This window comes from Trematomus bernacchii, unplaced genomic scaffold (genome assembly GCF_902827165.1).
Source record: "Trematomus bernacchii unplaced genomic scaffold, fTreBer1.1, whole genome shotgun sequence".
NCBI lineage: Eukaryota > Metazoa > Chordata > Actinopteri > Perciformes > Nototheniidae > Trematomus > Trematomus bernacchii.
The window spans coordinates 1027076-1049228 of record NW_022987640.1 but is presented as its reverse complement, the minus strand read 5'-3'; the positions used below and the strand labels follow the sequence as shown (position 1 = coordinate 1049228).

General features: G+C 40.4%; 1 protein-coding gene and 1 long non-coding RNA gene across 2 annotated transcripts in view; both read right to left on the bottom strand.

Moving 5' to 3' along the window:
- specc1la (sperm antigen with calponin homology and coiled-coil domains 1-like a) overlaps positions 1 to 6299 on the bottom strand; it is a 38922-nt gene extending 32623 nt beyond the window's left edge. Inside the window, 9 exon segments of the mRNA XM_034133202.1 lie at positions 1055 to 1822; positions 2375 to 2445; positions 2448 to 2502; positions 3834 to 4334; positions 4336 to 4395; positions 4397 to 4648; positions 5128 to 5268; positions 6155 to 6198; positions 6201 to 6299. Of these exon segments, the coding sequence (XP_033989093.1) occupies positions 1055 to 1822; positions 2375 to 2445; positions 2448 to 2502; positions 3834 to 4334; positions 4336 to 4395; positions 4397 to 4648; positions 5128 to 5268; positions 6155 to 6198; positions 6201 to 6270 (1962 nt within the window). The 5' untranslated portion in view covers positions 6271 to 6299.
- A 12128-nt stretch (positions 6300 to 18427) lies between these two features.
- Positions 18428 to 21608, bottom strand: LOC117484753. Its single transcript, XR_004556167.1, has 2 exons — positions 21457 to 21608; positions 18428 to 19962 (listed from the first exon to the last, which is right to left on the bottom strand). It is a non-coding gene; the product is annotated as an uncharacterized LOC117484753 (long non-coding RNA).
- Positions 21609 to 22153: the final 545 nt, after the last annotated feature.

Genomic DNA, 22153 nt, shown 5'->3' with positions numbered 1-22153 from the left:
ATTTTAAACAATCGCTGAAACATCGTCACACAACAAAATGTGTTTTTTTTGTATTGGGTTTGAGTAAAATCATACAAATAGTCACATCTTGGATCAAATGTAGGTATCACGTTAGACTGAAAGTCTCGATACTACGCCGTATTGGGTTATTTTGGTCGATGCATTAAAGTTAAGCAGCCCTAGTAAACTCTGGAGACCCGACAGCAAAGGGCTAATCTGGATCTGCTCCATAAATAAAACATGCTCTCATTAAGGTGACCTAAAACTATTATCTACTTTCTTGCAGCCTAGTTTAAAGCTTAATTCAGCTCAAACACAGTTATTGCTTCAGGAAAATTATGCATGATCTGGATTTCAAGTTTTAGGCAGTCACATTCAAACTTATAAATACCTGCCTTTCATGATAGATACCAATAAGTATCAATGTTTTTGTATTTGAAGAGGATATAGTTTGCTCATTTTCAGGCTCATAATTGCTTTGATCCGTTAGCTGGCAGGCTCTTTTGTGATTGGTCAACCACTTAGAGATGTCCCGCCGCTCACATTTCATTTCATGTCAATTGTGTTGGAGCACTAGCCAATAGAAGCGTGAGTGTTACACAGTGATGTCACAATGTTCCTGAAGTTAACAAAAGGAGTCTGTAACATTATAATGCCCTGCCCTAGTGAATACCGCCCCCTAATGTACAGGTGGTGTAGATGCTGCGCTTGTTAGATGAATGCAAGCTACTCGTCAACGTATTATTGATCGGTTATAATTTAAATATCTGAGCATTAGTCCCTGAGTCTAAAACCACCAGACTCAGGGACAGTCTCATTCCACAGGCCATCAGACTGTTAAACACCTGACTAGAACATCCATAGCATTCATCTGTTTGCAACTTACAAATTATGTATCACTTGTATATAGACTCTTACTGCACTATTTCATCTGTTTTATTGTGTTGCACCGTTGGAGGAGCCTGTGACCTACATTTTCATCGACACATCTACACTGTAGCTATGCACACATGACAATAAAAGCCTTGAAATCTTGAATCTTATCTCATCTCACCTTACTGAAGGTCTCCTGCAGGCGTGTGAGTTCACTGTGAGCTTTCTCCAGCTCCTCCTGCAGCTTCGCAGCCTTGGCCTCCGCCTCCTCCTTCCCCTGCCTCACGCCCTCCAGCAGCTGGCAGATATCGTTCTTGTCCCCCGCTGAGTGGAGGGAGTAAAGCTCTGCGACCCTCTGCCTCTCCTGGTCCAGCTGAGCTCTGCAGCGACTCAACTCCGCCTGGTCGCTGCTCACTGCCATCTTATACTCCTCCAGCGCTGCTCCCATGGCGGCTCTGCCCTGCCGCTCTGACTCCATGATGCGCTCCATCTGGTGGTTCCTCTCCTTCAGCGCTCCGATCATCTCCTGGGAGTCGGCGTTGTCCTGCTCGGCCATCTTTAAGGTGTTGGACAGATGTTGCTGAACGCCCAGCAGCTGCTCCCTCTCGAAGCGGGCGTTGTCTGCCAGATCTCCGTATCGCTGCTCCAGCTCCAGGTAGCGTCCGCTCTTGATGTCCTCCTCCAGGCTGTAGGAGATGTGGTGTTCCTCCAGGAGGCAGCGTAGATACTCGATCTGCCGGCCGTACAGCTCCAGTTTGTCGCTCTGCTGGCACAGGGAGTCCATGAGGATCACCTTCTCCTCCCCCAGGCGCTCGTTCTCCCCGTTCAGCTCCTGGGTGATTTGCTGCAGGTCGGACAGCTCCTGTAAGGTCGCCTGGAGCTCCTCCGCCGTGCTGTGCTGGTTCTCCTCCATCTGGTGGATGCGCTCCGTCAGGCAGGCCACCGACACCTCAAAGTCAAAGTTATTGTCAATCTTTTCAGTTTGTGTGTACAGGACAGAGAGATTGAAATACCGTTTCCCCACAATCCCGAATACAAAAATATATAAAAATATGTTGGAGAAAATACTGAATGAACTCTGTCCAATATCAGAGTCCACATGATAACAAAGGTATCCCAACTGTAGCTGTGTACATGACAGGATGTATGATTACCTAGAAGAGCATCAGGACTGTTTGAGGCATATGATAGCTATGTGATTAACATGATGATTCAGCCTCTATGGAGATAGACATATGACAAGCATGATCATTTCTGACGTGGAGCTAATCTGAAGTAAACATTAAATACTGCTTTCTATTCCTCCATATTGTGACTGTGTAACTACCCTCTCTTGGATATCAGCATGTGAAGGACACTGTTCAGGAACTAGTTGATGCTCTGTATGTGATGACTACTTCCATTCTGGAGAGGATCACAAATACATGGATCCTGAGATGAAGCTCAAGCCGGTGACGAGTGAGATTTCTCTAACACCTATATAGACACACACAAAACACACCTCATTGGCGTTGTCGCTGCTGCCCCTCCGGGAGCGCTCCCTGCTGGGGGCGCACTCTGACTCTGAGGAGAGGAGGCTCCAGAGGGGGCGTCCAGAGCGTCATCGCTGGAGGTCACCGTCTGGTACACCTGGAAGAGAAGGAGACATTGGAGAGGGCCGAAACAACACCTTGGTTTAAGTTAGCTAGCTTCATAGGATACTGATCAAATCGTATAAGATTCCCGACTTTAGAGAGAATGATCATTTCTGAAACTTGATTCAAATGTTTTATTGATAATTATAAAAAATATCATTTTATTTGATGTTATTTTGGTCATAAAATATGGAATTGAGGATGCGATTTTAATTTATTATCTTTTATTAGCTATGTAGAATGCACCACTGGGCCGCAACCATCAATGTTGATTGTGTATATATAGGATATATATATTTTATACATATTTTTGTTTCGGGATTGGGGAACGGTATTTCAGAGTACAGAGCTTCGTGACCACGGAGCGTGTGAACGTTGTGATCGCTGTTTTAGCGCAGGGCTGCTGTACAGACCGACGTTAACAGCAGCCTGTCTGTGCACACGGAGACCGACTCTGTCGTCCGGTGATCTAACCGCCTTCTGGAACAAGCTAATATATTATATATATATATAATATATATATATATATATAATATATATATATATATATATGATCTATATATATATATAATATATATATATATATATATATATATATATATACAAGTGCAATAAGCTTCTTAGTGCAATAAGAACGCTACCGGGACGTTAATCTACGTCGGTGTACATTATTAACTTTATTTAATACAACATTTACGGTACAAGATTAAATCATACAGCCCATGTAGTATAATATTTTACAAATGATGAATTACAGCAAACATGTGCAATATATCCATTATTACAGCTCCGTGGGCTGGCAGTAAGTAAGGCGATATGGGTCCGTTCTTATTGTGCATCCATGGGTAAAGATAACGCATGTAGTGCTGACACGTAACATGAACGTGCCGGGCGGCGCGGTCCCCGTGGGTTAGATGCGCGTTTCATAATGCAGAGGGAAATAACTCTCAGAATAACGTTATTAGCACATTTTTACAACTTGAGGAACGAATGTTTTTAATAAGGGCTATACAAGTGTTCATACGGGGTAGTTTATTTAGTTTAAAAAAAAATTATCCAACGATTTACAGACCACTCTTTCCCCATGTAAGTCAATGGGAAAAAAGTGTTTCCGGGCCCTGGCAACCAAAAGGAAGTGTAGTACCGCCGTTTGGCCAGCACGAATATTTTCATCTGAGTCCGGCGCACTTCCTGGGGGCTTGGTACACACAAACTGAAAGATTGACAATAAAGTTGACTGACTTGACTGTATGAATAAAGGTTTATTGATTGATATTCTATGGGGTTTTTTGTTACTTCTTTCCTTGTTTGAAGTGCACCCCTCACCTCGCTGGATTCACTGTCCAGGTTGTCTGCGGAGCCTCCATGCTGGTGTCCGGTGAGCAGATCCTCCATGGATCCGGGGGCCGATCCCTCCACAGAGGAGGAGGTCAGCGTTCCTGGTCCTCCTCCTCTTCCATCACTCTGCCCTCCTCCTCCTCCTCCATCACTCAGGGAGGCGAAGTTGAACAGTTTGTCGGAGGCGTCCAGCCGCTGCTCCAGAGAGAATCCCAGCGCGTTCAGCCGGTCTTTCAGCATGCGGTTCTCGCTCTTCAGCAGGTTCAGCTCCTCCCTGATGGCGTGGTTCTGCTCCTGCAGAGGATCAGGGTCGACTCCACATCGGCTTGCGGTGATAGCTGACACATGAGGAGGAGGAGGTGGAGGAGGAGGAGGAGGAGGAGGCGGCTTCTCCTCCTCTTCGTTCCTCTCCCTCCTCCTCGTCCTCTTCTTCTTCTTCCTCCTCCCTGGTGTTCCTCCTTCCCTCCCAAGTCCCAGCTGCGCCCTCAATGCCTCTCAGCTCGCTGCTGCGATGGTGGATTTCCACGTCTTTGCTTTTAGCCAAACCCAATCAGGTCTTTCACTTTGGTCTCCAGAGCCACCTTGTCGCTGATCTGACCGTCAGATTTAGATTTGCTCATGCGGCCTTCAGACTCGACCAGGATTTGGCTGCGGGATCGTTCCTTCCCCGACGCAGGCATCGCCCGTCGCTGCCCCGACCCCGGCTGCTTCTTACAGGCCGCCGTCCTGGAGCTGCGGGGACGATCACCGCGAGGAGTTGTCTCCTTGGCATTGGACGAGGTTGTACGTCTGGATGATGTACCTGGTAGGAGTACAAAGAATTAATACTTACTAAAAACCTAGTTTAAATGTCATTTAGCAAAGTCAATCTTAACAACAAAATTGATAATCACAACAAGAACATTTGGGATGGTGGAATAATGACGATAACAATTAACATATTGATTCAGATATACTGTACATACTTTTAACAGTCATTTGTCATATATTTAACACATGTTTTGGTCAATGTATTTACACTTATCACTTATTTTTTCTAATTATAATCTTTTTTAATATATTTATGTACGAACCAATACACCCAGGCAAATGTGAAAACCTAGTTTGTGAATAAACCATGTTATGATTCTGATGCTCACTAAAATGCTAGCCTACTTCATCGTTTTTGTAGGAATGACAGAAGTTCTGAACAACATCACATGTAAACAAATGAATGTATTTTCGTTAACCCGTAGAATAGTGTATAATGTATTTAAATAGTTAAATGTGTGTTCTATTACCTGCTGCTGTCCTTTGGCTTGCTGTCCAGGTTTGCTAACGTTGGTCCCGGTGGAGGCCCATCCTCTTGCCTCTTGTTGACGGCGTTATTCGATGCAGGAGCTCCTCCCGCCATCCGCTGCTAAAGATCATCGTTGCTTTTCACCTGATAACACACACACATTTTTTTTTAATATCGATACATTAACTTACAGACAGAAATGAGGCTGAAGCGATTGTCCGAAATGATAGTAAGAGAATAACAAAACAGCGACACACTACACACAATAACTTAAAAAAGTACTACAACATTGTGAACGATTGAAATGTATACTTAAATGGGTTAATTAATACCAAAGAAACGGACCAGAATGAAGACTAGTATGTAAAGTAGTTTGTTTTTTTACAATGTAAATGATTTATCATGAGGATGTAAAAAGTGAGAAAAAAACAGATATTACCCCTCCTTTCAAATATAAATGTGCCTGCTTTTTCCTCTGTTATATGACATTAAAGTGAATAGTATACAGGTATATTTCTGACATTTTATATACCCAATGGGAGTCAGAGAGACTTTATGGAGTCCGGCAATACATAAACAACTTAATACAGGGAGCTGTCCACAACATCATCTGGGACCAACAGAAAGGGCATGTTCTGAACTGCTAACCCATCTAATGGGAGTATACAGGTGTCCCGCGATTCATAAAGTCAGACTTGAAAGCATTCCTTTGTGCTCCAGTCGATCCTCTCAGTAAACACAGAGCTGAATCCAGATCAAATGCACGCTGAAGGCTCTCTGAGCAGGTTTTCTCTCACTGATCGTGCTGTTATGTTAAATGTTTGTTGTTTGTTTTCCATGTATTGTGTCTTGATATCAGTCTGTTGATGTTACACATGGAGCTGCTGTGATGCAAGTCACATTTCAGACTTGATCTGACCATTAAAGTATTATCGTATCGTAAAAGATACTAAATTGAGTTGTGAGCTGCAGCCCTACATGTGCAATCTGATTCCAAGCATCATTTAGTTGATCCTGTGATGGCTCTTACCTTGGACAGCGGTGCAGCGCTGCTCTTGGCTGCAGGTTTCCCGTCCCGGTGTTTCCCTCCGCCTTCCCTCGCTCCCCGCTGGCTTTACTCACCGCGGGCCGCACCGACTTCTTCATACTTCGCTCTGTGCTGCAGAAACATCTACGATCTGTGCACGAGAGGAAGTGTGTCAGCGCTCAGAGGGACAGATCCACTTTTTCCATGAAGCAGGAATTCTTTCCACAGAGGTTATTCCCTCAACTCTAGAAAACACTGAGACCACAATGAATAGCTTTCCAGCGTTTGTGGATATTATGTTTTTTCCTTTGTCTGTTTCAAGATATTTGGTGTTGAGAAAGCCGTGGATCATTCTGATTATTCTCCTGATCCCTACAAATGTTCAATTCAACACCTTTGAAGTGGGAGTCCAATCAGTGATGATGGTAAATACAGTCAATTGAAGCGATACATTACTCAGTTTGTGCTGTATTTTCAGAGAAAGCAGAGTTTGAAGCTGCAAATCCTGTGGTTCCCTTTCCTTTTCTGTCATTGAATAAACCAAAGACCCCCGATTAAGGGACATGTTTTATGGATATTCTGGATTATATTCAACAAAGAATTCTATGTCTATAGAACACTGTAAAAACAAACTACTGTACAATTTATTTGCAACAATATAACCCATGAACTTCAACAAGCAATTATTTTTCGGCAAATAAATGGGTAATAATTCCCTCTATAACATCAATTTATAATGCAATAAAAACATTTTTTTTTTTTGCTAAATTTATTTAAGTTTCTCGCCAAACTTAAAGGTCACCTATCATGCTATTTTTAGGCAATAGCATAGGTCTCAGATTATAAAAATATATAAAAAACATGTCTATGAAGTGTTTTGCTCAAAATACCAAACAATCACCCATTCTAGCCATGCCTCATATCCCTCTATTTCACTTCCTGTTTCAAAAGTGCTGATTTGGGGTATAAAGCTTTACAAATAAAAAAGGAGGGGCTGAGCTCATGCGGGACCCGGCAGCTACTGTCTAAACTAAATACTGCCGTGATGAAACGCCATATCATGGATTATCAAGGATTGTTTCTGAAACAGTATGGAGCTCAAAGGCCTTTCTCTCTTGCCGAGTTATACCACAAGGTGAGTTCCTTTTTATTTCCTGCTATCTTCACACACATGCTCTCCAGTACAGGTTAGCTCTGAGTGTTAGCGATGCTAATGTAAACACCAACCATATTACGTCCAAAACAGTCTGGCATTGTTTCTGATAGCAACTTTCTGATAGGGCCGTGGGTCCACATTTCAGATATTACGTCATATCGGACGCAAATCTGGATCAGCTCCGTTGTAGCCCCGTTTTTAGAGATTTGGGTACGGAGGAAAAGAGAGGGTTTTATTTTCTGACGCTGCGTGAGTTCCCCGACACACATAGTTATGTATACATAAAAGACATCAAAAAGTGCATTTTGCATGATAGGTCCCCTTTAAATACATTTTACAAGACTAAATTGAAATCAAGACACCATTATAATTGACCTTTGTCCAATACTCATTGTATCAGATTTGTTCCCATTTCCAGACCATCTTCTGTACTACTTTCAATAAAGGTATAGATGTTACAGTTTTAAAATGTTGCTAATTTATATTGATATCATTATACATGCAATTTAAATCATTTTAGCTTCAATGCAGTTACACGTGGTAGCTATAGAAACAACCGTAGAGATGTTTAAGCGGAACATATAGTAGAGCAGAGACTGAAATAGAGGCTTTTAAAAGGGCTAAAAATCATCTCTCCACTAGATGGCGGTCCTGTGTTGTGACGGGTTCACAGAACAACTTGCCTGTTTGTTTGCAGCAACGATAACAAATATAAGCTTTTAATCCGATTTATTCTGAGTGGGTGGCTCCTCTCGTCAGCGAAAACAAAAAATGGGCAAGACGGAGTTATTTTGGACTTTTTGTAGAAAAATCAGCAACGCCAAAAAAAGGAAAAGTTGGATTCCTTCACAGATCAAAAGTTGAAAAGCTCAAAACCAACACAACCTATGTGGTCAGATTTTGTGACGCATATGTGTTGATTAGATCATCTTTCTTCTGGCAAAGAATCATTTAGTGCCGCACCGGCGCACAACAACAGGTTCTCTGTTGAAAGGAAAGATTGCTTTTATCGGTTTGGCAGATTCATAACAGGAGATTCTGAGTCGGGGAAAGACTCTTATCTTCCAAAAATCGATTCCTTAACAACTTATTTTTCTGAAGAAGAAGAAGAAGAAGAAGAAGAAGAAGAAGAAGAAGAAGAAGAAGAAGAAGAAGAAGACAGATACTAACCTCCCATAAGAACGAAGAAGCATATACATAAGATAATAAGAAGCCGCCTCTACCTCCTCCTCCCCGCAGCCTATCCCCCTCATCCTACCTCCTCCTCTCCTCCCTCACTCCCCTCCTCCTCCTCTGCCTCCTCCGACCACTCCCCTCCGCCCTCCGCCTCCTCCCGCCTCCTCCTCCCCCCCGCCTCCTCCTCCTCCCCCCCCTCCTCCCCCTCCCTCCTCCTCCCCTCCCTCCTCCTCCTCCTCCTCCCTCCCCCCCCCTCCTCCCCCCTCCTCCTCCTCCTCCTCCTCCTCCTCCTCCTCCTCCCCTCCTCCTCCTCCTCCCCCGCCCTCCTTCCTCCTCCTCCTCTCCTCCTCCTCCTCCTCTCCTCCTCCTCCTCCTCCCTCCTCTCCTCCTCCACATCCTTCCTACATCAATAAGAAGCAGAAGACTAAAACTTATTTATCCCTTACAGGGAAATTTCTTTCTTAAGCTTAACATTGCTTCTGATGGACAGTCTACTCTACACAGCATGTCAAAGCTGTGTCAACCATTACAATGAGCAACAACAAAAAGGTGTTGTTAACAATATAATGTTTCAAGTTTAGCAAGTTTGTGAAAATAAAAAAGTAACTGAGCTAAGTTCACATTTTACTCTTTGGATCAAGCAACGTTATTAGTTTTGTTTTTATAACTTGAAGTGCACTGAAACAGAGAAATACAAAGTTAATGTGCATTTTTAAGCATTTATCAATATTACCTATTGTCTTAGTTTTGCCTTTGATTGTTTACATAGATGAATTGGCTTATAACCCGTTTAAAAAAAATATATGAAAGCTCCCTAATCTTACACACTTTGCTTTCATGCCATAACTTGATTAAGAATTGACTCAATCAGTGCACAACAAATCAAAGAAATCAGCTCCTATATGTTCTGAATCCAAAATATATCCTCTTCAAATTCTGTAGTTATTAGTAGCACAGTACTGCATAATAGCATATCAGCATAGCATGTGTTTTTATATGTGAAAAGTAACTATGGTGCTAAATAAAAGGTTGTATAGTCAAAAGTACCATATTTGCCTTTGAAATGCAGTGAAGTAAAGTACTGGATACAAGTATGTAAAAACAAGAATAAAGTAACAGTTATTTTTTGACTGGTTGAGAATAAAAGTGAGCTGAAGTTATTTATCTGAGACAGGAAAACCCTCCTTTCTCTGTCTGAGTCACAGCTGTTGTTTTCCTGGGCAGACGTTTGTTGTTTTTAATATGGAAATACATATAAACAAAAATACAGCGGTAAATCAGACTTTGAATAGAAAATCTGTGAGAAGCGTATCGTACCAGGAGCACAACTATTGAAATGATTCACTCAAAAACACTTCTACGAATCCTATCTCAATAAAAAACACACTACAGAAATAAATCAATATTTAGGATCTGATACAGGAGGAGCAGCTAAACGTCTCCTTCCTGAAACTTCCAGAAAATCGCCCAAAAACCTGCTACTGCACTTCATACAACAACAAATACTCTTTCTAACAGAGTTCAGCTGTTTCCCTGCAACACATCTTCCCTTTCAAGTCCAAGTGATTCATATTTTCTTCCGAAGAGACGATATTTGTTTTGTTTTCTTATTTCTGTCTATTGGCCTGCAGTGACGTAGATGCTGAGAAAGGATAAGCTACATCCAATTCATATGACCAAATCACAAATAGCCCTAGCCCCAAAAGAGGGGAGGGCTTCATTTACAGTATGCATTTAAACAGTTAAATGACCTCTTAAGACTTTGTACGAACCCTGTTTTTTGGAAGCTTTGTTTAGTGACCATACTTGCTGATATTTTCTTATGTCTGACCTATACACCAATATGTTGGCCGGTGATCTGAAATTAAATAAATGATGTGAAAGAAGCTATAAATAATCGACTGGGAAGCTTTTGTTGTCTTTGAGTCGGCCAGCTCTTGAACAGTTCTGCAGTGCCCTTTATTCTTAATTGTTTTACTCTTCAAGACTGTAGTATTTTTGGACTATTTATTTGAATTATCCAGAATATTTTATATTGTTTTGTTAATATTTGATATCATATTTTTCATTTTTTCCAATTTATTTGTAATTGTTCATTCTCTTTTCCAGTTTAAGTATTTTAAGTATTGCATTTTAATGTCTAAACACACCTGTGCTTCTGTGACGAAATAATTTTCCGAAATTGGGATCAATGAAGTATCTATCTATATCTATCCATCCATCCATCCATCCATCCATCTATCCATCCATCCATCTATCCATCCATCTATCTGTGCTAGGCAGTTATAAACAGCAGTCTGCTCTCAGGGAAGGGTCCCTGAAAACCTGAAGCATGCAGTAGTCCCAACCTCGTATTAAAAAACCCAGTCTGGATCCCACAGTTCTGGCTAATTTTAGGCCCATTTCCAAAATGCCTTTTATGTCAAAAATCCTGGAGAAGATTGTCTAGTCCAAATTATGTTTTTTCTGGAAGAGAACAATATACTGGAGGTTTTCCAATCCGGTTTTAAAACTATGCACAGCACTGAAACAGCGCTTTTAAGTGTTTTTTAATGACATCCTTTTATCTACTGACTCCGGGGACTGCGTTGTGCTTCTACTTATTGATTTAACTGCTGCTTTCGATACAGTCGACCATGTACATCCTGATCTCTCGCTTGGAGCAGTGGGTGGGCATTGAGGGGAAAGCCCTGGAAATGGTTCAGGTCATATCTTAAGGACAGAACCTTCTCTGTCAGCCTTGTGACTCCGAGTCATCCTCTGCTCCACTCCCTGTATGGGGTCCCACAGGGCTCAGTATTAGGCCCCCTGCTATTTCCCCTCTATTTGCTCCCTCTTGGGTCCATTATTTAGAAAGCACGGCATCGCATTCCCACTGCTATGCTGATGATAGCCAGAATGTGTATGTCCCACTAAAAAATAAGAAGAGTTACTCAATTAGCCCACTGCTAAAGTGCCTAGAGCAGCGGTTTTCAAAGTGTGAGGCTGCCCTCCCCGGGGGGCGCCAGAGAGCTTCAGGGAGGCGCAGCGTGAGAAAAAAATACACGAGAAACAGTAAAGTTAGCTAGTTAACTTCAGCTAACTTTTATGCGAGCGGCTACATGGATCGATTTTTAGTGAAGTTACCTAAAGTGAAAGAGGAGACAGCGTCTGGCAGAAAAACGTCACTTGCACACTTTTGGCTGTCTGTGGAGACCGAGTCCCCCACCTCGCCAAAAAGGACTGTAAAAGTGCTCATTCCCTTCCACCTTCCGCCTACCTGTGTGAGTGCGGGTTTTCCGCATTGACTTTGATCAAAGCAAGTACCGGTCCAAGCAGGGGCGGATCTACCCGGGGTGGCATGGGGTGGCAACTGCCACCCTAAAATAGCCTTGCCACCCCCAGCGCCACCCCAGGTTGGCAGCTTTGTTTTGAAATAAAAGTTGTGGCTCATCGGACATTTATGAGAGAAAATCCCTAATGTCCAAGTGCAAGTGAATGCAGCACATGATGCGAGTCTTGTAACCCCTCCCCCGGCCCTGGCGCGAGCGAGGAAAATGTGATTGGCGGCGATTTCATTTGAACGGGACGGCGCATTCGGACCGAAGTACATGGAAGGAATGAGGTATTTGCGGTCTACAATGACAAGAGAGACTGTCAAGTTTGGCTGTACTCAGCGTTTTGCTGAACAAGATGACTCGATGAGCATAAAAAACTGTAAAGATGATGACCTTACGTGTGTAAATATATTTTTTTCTATGTGGGGGTCTGCCCCCAAAAAACAGTTTTAAGTCCTGAGAAAGTCAAATAAGACGGTGTGTAAACTACACTACCCAGCCAAAAAAAGTAACCACTTTGATTTAACTAGGCCAGTAGGTAAGGGCTTTCCACTGGATAATAATACCCCTGCATTATAGCAACAACAACAATAATAATAATAATAATAATAATAATAATAATAATAATAGCAATAATAATTGGGAGGGGGGGCGCGGCTGTTCTTATGTTCTCTGAGGGGAGGCTCACCTTCCCACACTTTTGAAAACCCCTGCCTCGAGGACATAAAGGCCTGGATGGCGGTGCAACTTCCTAAAACTGAATGAAGGGAAAAACTGAAGTAATGGTTTTGGTGGCAACCACTGGCATCAATTCTGTATACCTGGGTTCCTTGGCTCAGTACAAACCAAGCCCACCAGTATGAACCTTGGCATTAAAAATGGACCGTGACTAAAACTTGAGTCAGATTAAATCGGTGGTAAAAAAACGAGCTTTTAATCACCCGAGGCAGCTAGCCAAAGTAAACCTTTTCTCTCCAGACTCAGTTTGAGACAGTATCCACGCCTTTGTCACCACGATCTCGGAACTGGATTACTGTAACTCTCTCTACATGGGGGTCAGTGGGTCCGCCTCACTCGTCTACAAGCTGGTTGCAAAATGCCGCAGCAAGGCTTTAAAACTGGCAAACGGAAATATGACCCACATTTCCCCCATTTTGGCTTCGCTCCACTGGGCTGCCAATACATTTTAGGATTCATTTCAAAATCCTTTTATTTACTTTTAAATCCCTAAATGGCATGACCCCACCATATCTTTCTGAGCTGCTGCACCCTTACACGCCCAACCGCCCTCTCAGGTCAGCGGATCAACTGCTCCTGAATGTGCCCAGAACCAAGTCAAAATTCAGAGGGGGCCGTTGCTTCTCTGTATCGACTCCCACTCTGTGGAACAATCTTCCCCTGCACATCAGACAGGCCTCCACACTGCCTGCTTTTAAATCGCTTTTTAAAACCCACCTCTTCTCCTTTGCGTATTAACATATTTTAGAGCGTTGCTTTTAAATTGTACTTGTTTTATGGTGTGTGAGCTGAGCTGTGTTACTTTTTGTATGTTTTGTTTATTTGACTGTACAGCACTTTGGTCTGGAGGTTTAAAGTGCTCTATAAATACAGCTGTATTGTATCCATCTATCTATCTATCTATCTATCTAAATGAAACAGATCTACAGTATTTGACTCCAGGGTTAATGAATGCAATGGATCTGATGATGGCGGACCAGAGGAACAAGTGTTTCTCTACAGACGGCTGAGCAAAGACAAAGTAAAGTAAAGTCTGGGAAGAGAAGGAGTTTGGGGGGTAGCTGAGGTTACTCATTAAAACCCCTTCCCTGCTCTCATTCCTTATTCATTCCCTAACCGCGGGGGGGCACTTCCTTGCCAAAACATGAGCTTCCTGTGGTGGCGTCTCCAGTAAAAAGAGTAAAAAGGGTGAGTGTGTGAACGAGGACAAGCAGGCCCCAGTCTGCCAGACACACAGCAGACACTGAGTTTCATTCATTTATGAAACATATGCCTCTAATATTAATACACAAGTCGGGAATTCAATAAAGACGCGGTTTTTATGATAAATGTCTGCAGTTAAATGGGATGTATAGAGGTCAGTATTGCAATGCTACCACAACATGCAGACAGAAATGAAGGATTACTCAAATACTATACCATAAAGATTAAATTAATCAGCAACTATTTCATATTTAAGTTATTTTACATGCAATAATGCTATTTACACCTCGCCTCTCATATATGGAGATGGTCTCTTATTCCCTCTTTTATAGTCATCAAAAGTGAACATATTTGGGTTTTGGACAACAACAAAAAGTTCAAAGACTAGCTTGGAATTTTCTATTTTTTGTTTTACAGACCAAACATTAATTAGTATAATGCATAATAAACATAATCATAGGTTTATCTATTGCACCTATTGACATAATCAACTTCCACCTCTCCTTGTAGAAGAAAGGCCAGTTTTAACATTTGTATAAGTAAAGAGGATGTCTTTAAATGTCTTGGTTTGTCAGTACGAAGAAATTTAATTTCATTTGAAACATAGAAAAATCAAGTAATATTCATAAAAAAATGTAAACAACAATTTCTGACATTTTTGCATAAAAGTGTTCATATATAAAATCAAATAAAAGTGTTTTAATGATTTACGGTGATCAAAATAGTTTTTAAAGAAGAAAAATTTCCATATTCCAAAGGCTGAAACATCCAAGGATTCCTGATACGTTATTTGTGTTTAAATAGATCTCAAATACTTAATAAAACAAGACATATATTTTAAAAAGTCATGTTTTTCTGCCACAAACAAACACAATTCTCAGATATTTCAGTCTTTTCTCTATTAGTTTATTTCTGCTTGGTGTATAACAAGTCAGAAAATAGTGAACATCTCCATCCCAGTTTCTCAGAACCCAAGGCGATGATGTGCTTAAAGTGAGCTTGGTTATCAAAAACAACATCTCGTTTTTCCCCACTGGTTTAATGTCACTTTGGGGGCAAAGTTCCAAGACTTGAGAGTTTTCCCCGGAATCTTTTTCCAAAAAATAAAGCAATAATCGGCCAAACATCTCATGAGTCATATCTGAAGACCTGGATATTGATTTAGAGAGTGGGCTGAGACATATTGCTCTTTCCAAGCTCTTCCAGGAAAGTTGGGAAACATCTGTACTCACTTCTTCTTTAGAAAAAATTACTGGAGAGAGAGGGGATTTATGAAGATACGGTGGTGGATAGTAACGTAGTACATTTACTCAAGTACTGTACTTAAGGCTGACTTTGGGGTACTTTTACTTTAATTGAGTATTTTAATTTTATGCTACTTTGTACTTCTACTCCACTACAAGCCAGTATGGTACTTTTTACTCCTCTACATGTATTTGACAAAAACAACAGTTACTTGACAGACTCAGATAATACGCTGAAACAAAAGTATACATAAACTGATAACTTAATACTAATAAATAACAAATACTTTTTGATTTACAAAGTACTTAAGAGTAGCTCTACCTTTACCAGCTTTAATAAACACATTAAGGTGGGGTATGTAATTTTGGAGAAACCAGCTTGAGTGCGCTAGAATTTGAAAGTACGCAGCCGAAAATAATCTGCCCCTTCCTTCAGACTTCCTTACAGAGCCCCTCCGCCAACACACACGAACGCGCACATGACCAATGAGGGCACGAGATAAGTTTGTGCACGAGATGGAAGGCTAACAGGCAGGTAGGCCATCCAGTTATTTTAGCCGGGCCGGCTCAGATGATTGGTCGTGCTTATTACAGTACTACGGCTTCCACAGATGATATTTTTATGTATTTATTGTCAAAGCATTTAATATATTCATTGCTATCTGGATGTTAAGAGCATTCCATGGAATATAACAAAAAGTGTTTCTGAAATAAATTACATACCCCACCTTTAATGCAGTACATTTTTGAAATGGGACATTGCGCACAATAAGTACTTTTACTTCTGGTACTTTAACTATATTTTGAAGCTAATACTTTTGTAATTTTACTTGAGTAACCTTTTAAATACATTACTTTTACTTGTAACATAGTATTCCTCCACTCTGGTACTTTTACCCAAGTACATGATGAGAGTACTTTTCCCACCTCTGCTTTTGGTATGTTAAATATATGTACATGCCAATACTTTTGTACTTCTACTAAAGTAAGATTTAAGATGCAGGACTTACACTCTGGTACTTCTACTTAAGTTAAATATCAACTTCTTCCACCTCTGTGTGAGATATGCCACTGACAAGTGCACCATCAGCCTACTGTTGACTTTTCTCAGGGGGCACATTTACATTGTTCCAGGCTACACCTACATTAGCATCAGCCTTGCTAACGTTAGCAGTTACAGTTTGTCATTAAAACACACAAACACATACTTCACAAAACAAACTGTTTAGGTAAAGACAACAACCAGAGTCTAGGGAGTAGAGACATGTCGGTTTGTTACGTTAAGAGACCAAATGGACACTTTAAACCATGGTAAAACTAAAGGAGATAACCTCAGCTAGCTGTTAGCTTTAAGGTCAGGCATGCAGGGAATTTCAGTAATTGCACTTCCTGTTTGAACGTGCGCTTTTCAAAACAAAAGCACCGATCTCGACACGTAGGCACAACCCTTCAAAAACGTTCCCTTAAACTCTAATAATTAGAAGAAACTCCCAAAGAACGAGAAGATGTACACAAAATATGAAAAACCACTTATTAGAGATAGAGGAAAAAGTTAATATAGATGTGTTTTACGCACATTTTGTATCTTTTGCACAGATTTAGACAAATGTTATCACAAGTTAGTTCCAATTATCCAATGCAATTAGGGAAATGTATATATATACACAAGTATAAATCTATGTTGTGTAAAATAACATCATATAGCTTTATACATTCGTACACACAAGTGTCTTGATTTTGTTTATCATTCCTATAACTTACTCGACTGCTCCTTTGACTCTTCAGCTTCAGGTGTAAATGAGGTGAAAAAGATACCTCCAGTTTTCAAAGCTACACAAATGCAATAAAGGAAATGTGAATGAATGTATAAAACTGTGTTGTGTTTTGTTTATTTTCAAATGCGTCTTGCTTTTGTTTATCTTCCTTAACTTTTTCCTCTGCATTTTTTACTCTTTAACTTCTGTAAGGTGCAAATGGGTTGGACAACATACTTCCGGTTTACAGAGTTAAAAGCTTTAAAAACCTAGCCTTATATATAAATATATGATAAACACAGAGTTATTTTGACGCAGATAAAATAATAAATGTCTAAACGTCAACATAGACATTTATTTTGAAATGTTACGAACATTACGTCAACTGATTTTTCCACCTTGACAGTTGACCAAAAATCTAATGTAATGGTTAAAAACAAAGCATACCAAGCAATTTAAAACAAACACACATACAAACCGAGTCTTTGTAGTTAAAATCCCTTTAAAGTAGCTTTTTTCGTTTCCTTTTTCAGTCATTAAATCCCCCACAGCTGTCAGAAACAAATGGCAAAGCTAATGCTAATGCTAGGCTAACAATGTTAGCATAGCCGGCTAAAAGAAAAAGACAGTGTCAGTTAAGCAGATAAAACGCTCATACCTGATGTTTCTCCTTGTTTCTGCTGTTTGATACTTTGATAAATGTCCAGAGGTTATTCCTGGTTGTGTCTGGTATATATAGTGAGTTCACAGCAGCATCGGCTCTCTCTGCTGGCAGCAGCCGGATCCTCGGCCCCCTCCTCCGGTTGCATCAGCATCTCCCACCACCCTCTTTAACAGGGAGGTGGGAGAAACACATATTAAATACTCCTGAGTATTAGGAAAAGTACTCAAGTATTTACTCAAGTAATGCACTCTATTATTTAAGTGTGAGGTACTCTAGCAGTGTTGGAAAGAAACTAAGTAACCTTACTCAAGTAATGCAATTAAGAAAAAAATGGAGGTAATTGTGCAGTGTTGAAAATAAACTAGCCTAAGGACATCAACTCTAGTAATGCACACCACCCTCTTTAACCAACTGCTTTAACAGGGAAATAAACTAATTGACCTTTACTCAAGTATGCACTTAATATAATGTAAGGTAATGTCCAGTAATGCACACCACCCTCTTTAACAGGGTAGACTTCACTGGCTGCAGGAGAACACATATACAAAATATTCCTGAGCAGTGCGGAAAAGTAACTAAGTACTCAAGTATTCACACAAGTAATGCACTCCATTATTTAGTAGGTACTCTAGCAGTGTTGGAAATAATCTAAGTAACTTTACTCAAGTAATGCAATTAAGAACAGATTTGAGGTACTTTTTCTTGAGTGTTGGAAAGTAACTAGTACTAAAGTATTTACTGAAGAAATGCAATCTATTATTCAAATGTGAGGTTATTGAGCAGTGATGGAAAGAAACTAAGTAAATGTACTCAAGTAATGTACTTGCACACACAAGTATTCATGTGAGTATAATTGTACTCTTCTTGAGTATTTCCATGTTATGTTACTGAATACTTCTACACGAATACTATAATTTGTAATTTTGTATTGTAATTGTATCAGAAACTAAACATCAACAGAGCAATTGTACACTGACTGTATTTTCACCAATAATAATGTACAAAGACTGAAACATTGCAAGAATAATGTTACCAAGTTTTTATTTACACAATCATACATACAAGAAGTCTCATCCTAAGAATCACTAACAGTTATTGCTTTTTATTATACATAAGCCTTTAGGGATAAGGATTGTGCCAGCAAGTGTTTCAATACTTGCAGCAGTGATTGGGAAAAAACCATATTAATGCAAGAACACAGTGTATTTTCAGTAACACTATAGGTACATGATAACCCTATGCCAGGAGACTTGAATATGAGTGAATAACTGTGCTTTAAGTAGGTCCTAAGAGGAAACATTTAGTATTTAAAATCCAGGTGATTTTATTCCTACTACAGCAGTGTGGTTTTGTCCTTTTAAAGGTGGACTACAGAGAAGGAATGCAGCAGGAAGCAACACATATACATAATTAATTAAAGAGGCCCTATTATGTTCATGTTCAGGTGTATACAGTATCAGTATTTAGTGCATCTACTGTGTCATGTCTCTATGCTTTAATGTTCAAAAAGCTGTGCTGCAGCACCTCAGTCTGCTCTGATTGGTTAGCTGGCTAGCTCTGTTTTGATTGGTCAACCGCTTAGAGATGTCCCGCCCCTTACTCAATCAAGTACAATTTGTTGGAGCGCTAGCCAATACAAGTGTGAGTGTTACATAGTGATGTTACCATGTTCTGGAAGTAAACAAAGGAGTCAAATGGAGGCGTTACAGGGATTTTTGCCTTTGCAGACCATTTAAATGCACAAAAACCTATATAACAAACTACAGGAAAGGGAAAACCAGAAGGGAAAAAAAGCATAATAGGGCCTCTTAAAATCAGACATCAAACATGGAACAACATATTAACATACAGACAAAAACATTTGAAATTAAAATTATACACAGCACAGCATTCATTACATATCCTGGAATGATTAGCCTATTCTTCTCTGTACCACGTCCCATATAAAGCCCTCATATCGCATACAACACTGCCACCAGAAGCAGCTGCAAACTGAATAAGGTCACTAACAAATTGTATAACCTGCACACTTTAAAAGGTAAGGTCACATGCCTGCACGTTGCTTTGTGTAACTACAGTTTTCAGTCTCAATATTTTAAAAAAAAACTGTACAAAATGAAGGTAAACATTTAGGGTAATGTTTGGTCATCAGCAGGGGGACACATTGGCACAGGTGAGCTTTATATATCAGAAATAAATCTTAATACAGCAGAAATCCCTCCTCTGTGCATATGGCTAATGTTCACAGTGGAACAGAACAGCAAATCATTTTAAATTAAAAAAGGGATGATATGTTTCCTATATCTTCTTCTGACAGCAGGCTGTGGTGATTATGGCTGTTTCCAGTTTAATGTGTTGCTGAGTCCACCTAGTGGCCACATGAAGCGTCCTCACAGTAACACAGCAGGGTCCGCCTCATTAATCCTCAGATATTCAGCCTGTGCACAGAATAATCAGTGCACCATGTTCCCGTTATACTTCAGTGGTGAAGAGAGGCTTTGACGCTTGCTGTCGGGGTTGGGATCCCTCCAGCTGAAGGAAGTAGAGGAGGACTTGAACCTGGGGACACAGAACAGGATCAGAGCCAAAAAAAGTGAAACTTGTACCCTGTGTAACTTATCATATAGAGCTGCACGAATGAATCCTACACTTCAGAATTAAGTCGGCATATTTAGCTCTTCTGGTTAACTTTTTCACCTTGTAAATATCTTCAGTATTAACCTTAGTAGATAAGAAATGTATTGTTACAAAAGAGTCAAAGAAGCAGAGGACAATTCTGATATAGTGATAGGTAAAATGACACAGGATAAGAAGAAGTGGATACAAATAGAAATAACATAACAAAGCTTTATATATGTATTCACCTTTCAGTTATTACATAGGGTGTTTGCACATATAGTATGGTGTGTTTCATTGTACTAGACTATACAAAATATTAATGTATGAATAAATATAATTGCAGAGGATACAGAGATTCCACATTTTACAATGATATCTATTGTTCTGAATCCCTATCTTTTTCTGCCTCTATTTTCCCTCAAGTTCAAACTCTCTAACTCTCTGAGTTTTGATATAGTCATTTTAAGTTTAGGGAAATGTTCTAAAGGGTTGTGTTGAGCTAGGTGCTTTTGTTTTGAAAAGCCTACGTCCACACAGGTACAATAACTGAAATTCCCTGGATGCCTGACTTTACGGCTAATAGCTAGCTGAGGTTTCCCCCCTGTAATCATCTGGAAGTCAATGTGTTTTTGGGTGCCTGAAATAAGGTCTGTGGTTAACACAAGCTGAAGAGATTTTAAAGTTTTGTTCTACAACATAAAATACGTCACCCACTGGTGGATTTAAAAACGTCAATTGCTATCAAGTGTCTAAATGAGACGACTAAACATCCTCACGCCCAACATTAGCCGCCTTTAGCTTAGCGGTGGTGACGTGAAGTCATGTGACCGTACTGTAGTTCCTTTATAGCCCAACATTAGCCACCTTTAGCTTAGCGGTGGTGACGTGAAGTCATGTGACCGTGCTGTAGTTCCTTTATAGCCCAACATTAGCCACCTTTAGCTTAGCGGTGGGGTGACGTGAAGTCATGTGACCGTGCTGTAGTTCCTTTATAGCCCAACATTAGCCTCCTTTAGCTTAGCGGTGGTGACGTGAAGTCATGTGCCCGTGCTGTAGTTCCTTTATAGCCCAACATTAGCCACCTTTAGCTTAGTGGTGGTGACGTGAAGTCATGTGACCGTGCTGTAGTTCCTTTATAGCCCAACATTAGCCACCTTTAGCTTAGTGGTGGTGACGTGAAGTCATGTGACCGTGCTGTAGTTCCTTTATAGCCCAACATTAGCTTTTGACTTCAAAATCATAACTTGGTGTTAATATGTGGATATTATCCTGCTGAACTAAACGTGTAAGCATCATAAACGTTTGTTTGACAGAGATTATTTTCTGAAATAACCATTGGCTTTTTATCGAGGGAACAAGGGAGATGTTGCCGTCAGGGTCGGCCTACAAAATCTGTCATCCCTGCATCACTCTATATTCTGTCCCATGTTGTACCTGACACATGACCTCCAGAGACCAGCTGTCGTTCATAGAGATGGGCGTGGAGCTGCTGGAGAGTTTGCTGTCTTTCTCTGACGGCCGCAGCAGAGTCGGACCAAACACTGGCCAGGTTGTGCAAAGACATCTTGTTGACCCCCTCTTCTCAGTCACCCTGCAAGAACAAAGCAGAACATTGTCAATGAGTCAACAGACCGCTTGAGAGTTGAGTTTCTATCCAATCCAAACATACAAAAACTTTTATATTGGGTTTGCCATCATTTTTACATCCATAAAAGTGATATAGAACATTACTTGTGCACTTTCAGGACAAGTATTGCTACAAATATGAACTTTTAACAACTAATAGCCTCATATTTATGTTGTATTCTAAATATGTAAAGAGAATAAGTCATAATTTGCCTATTAGCTGTCAATTAATGATGCTTTTAAGTTTCCTTTCATCGCTAGGCTAGCATGTGACAATGACCCTGAAAATAGCCATTACCGATTTACATGTACCAATTACTGAAAAATGGGTAACATGCTTACCAAAAAACTAAACAAAATCAGACAAATACAAGACAGAGGTGTATTACAGTAAAAACAGTTAATTTGTGGAATAGTTTTGAAAAGGAAATGAATGTGCAATATGCTTAACAGATAAACAAAAATATTTAAAATATATGAGAAATAACCATATATTACCGCTTGA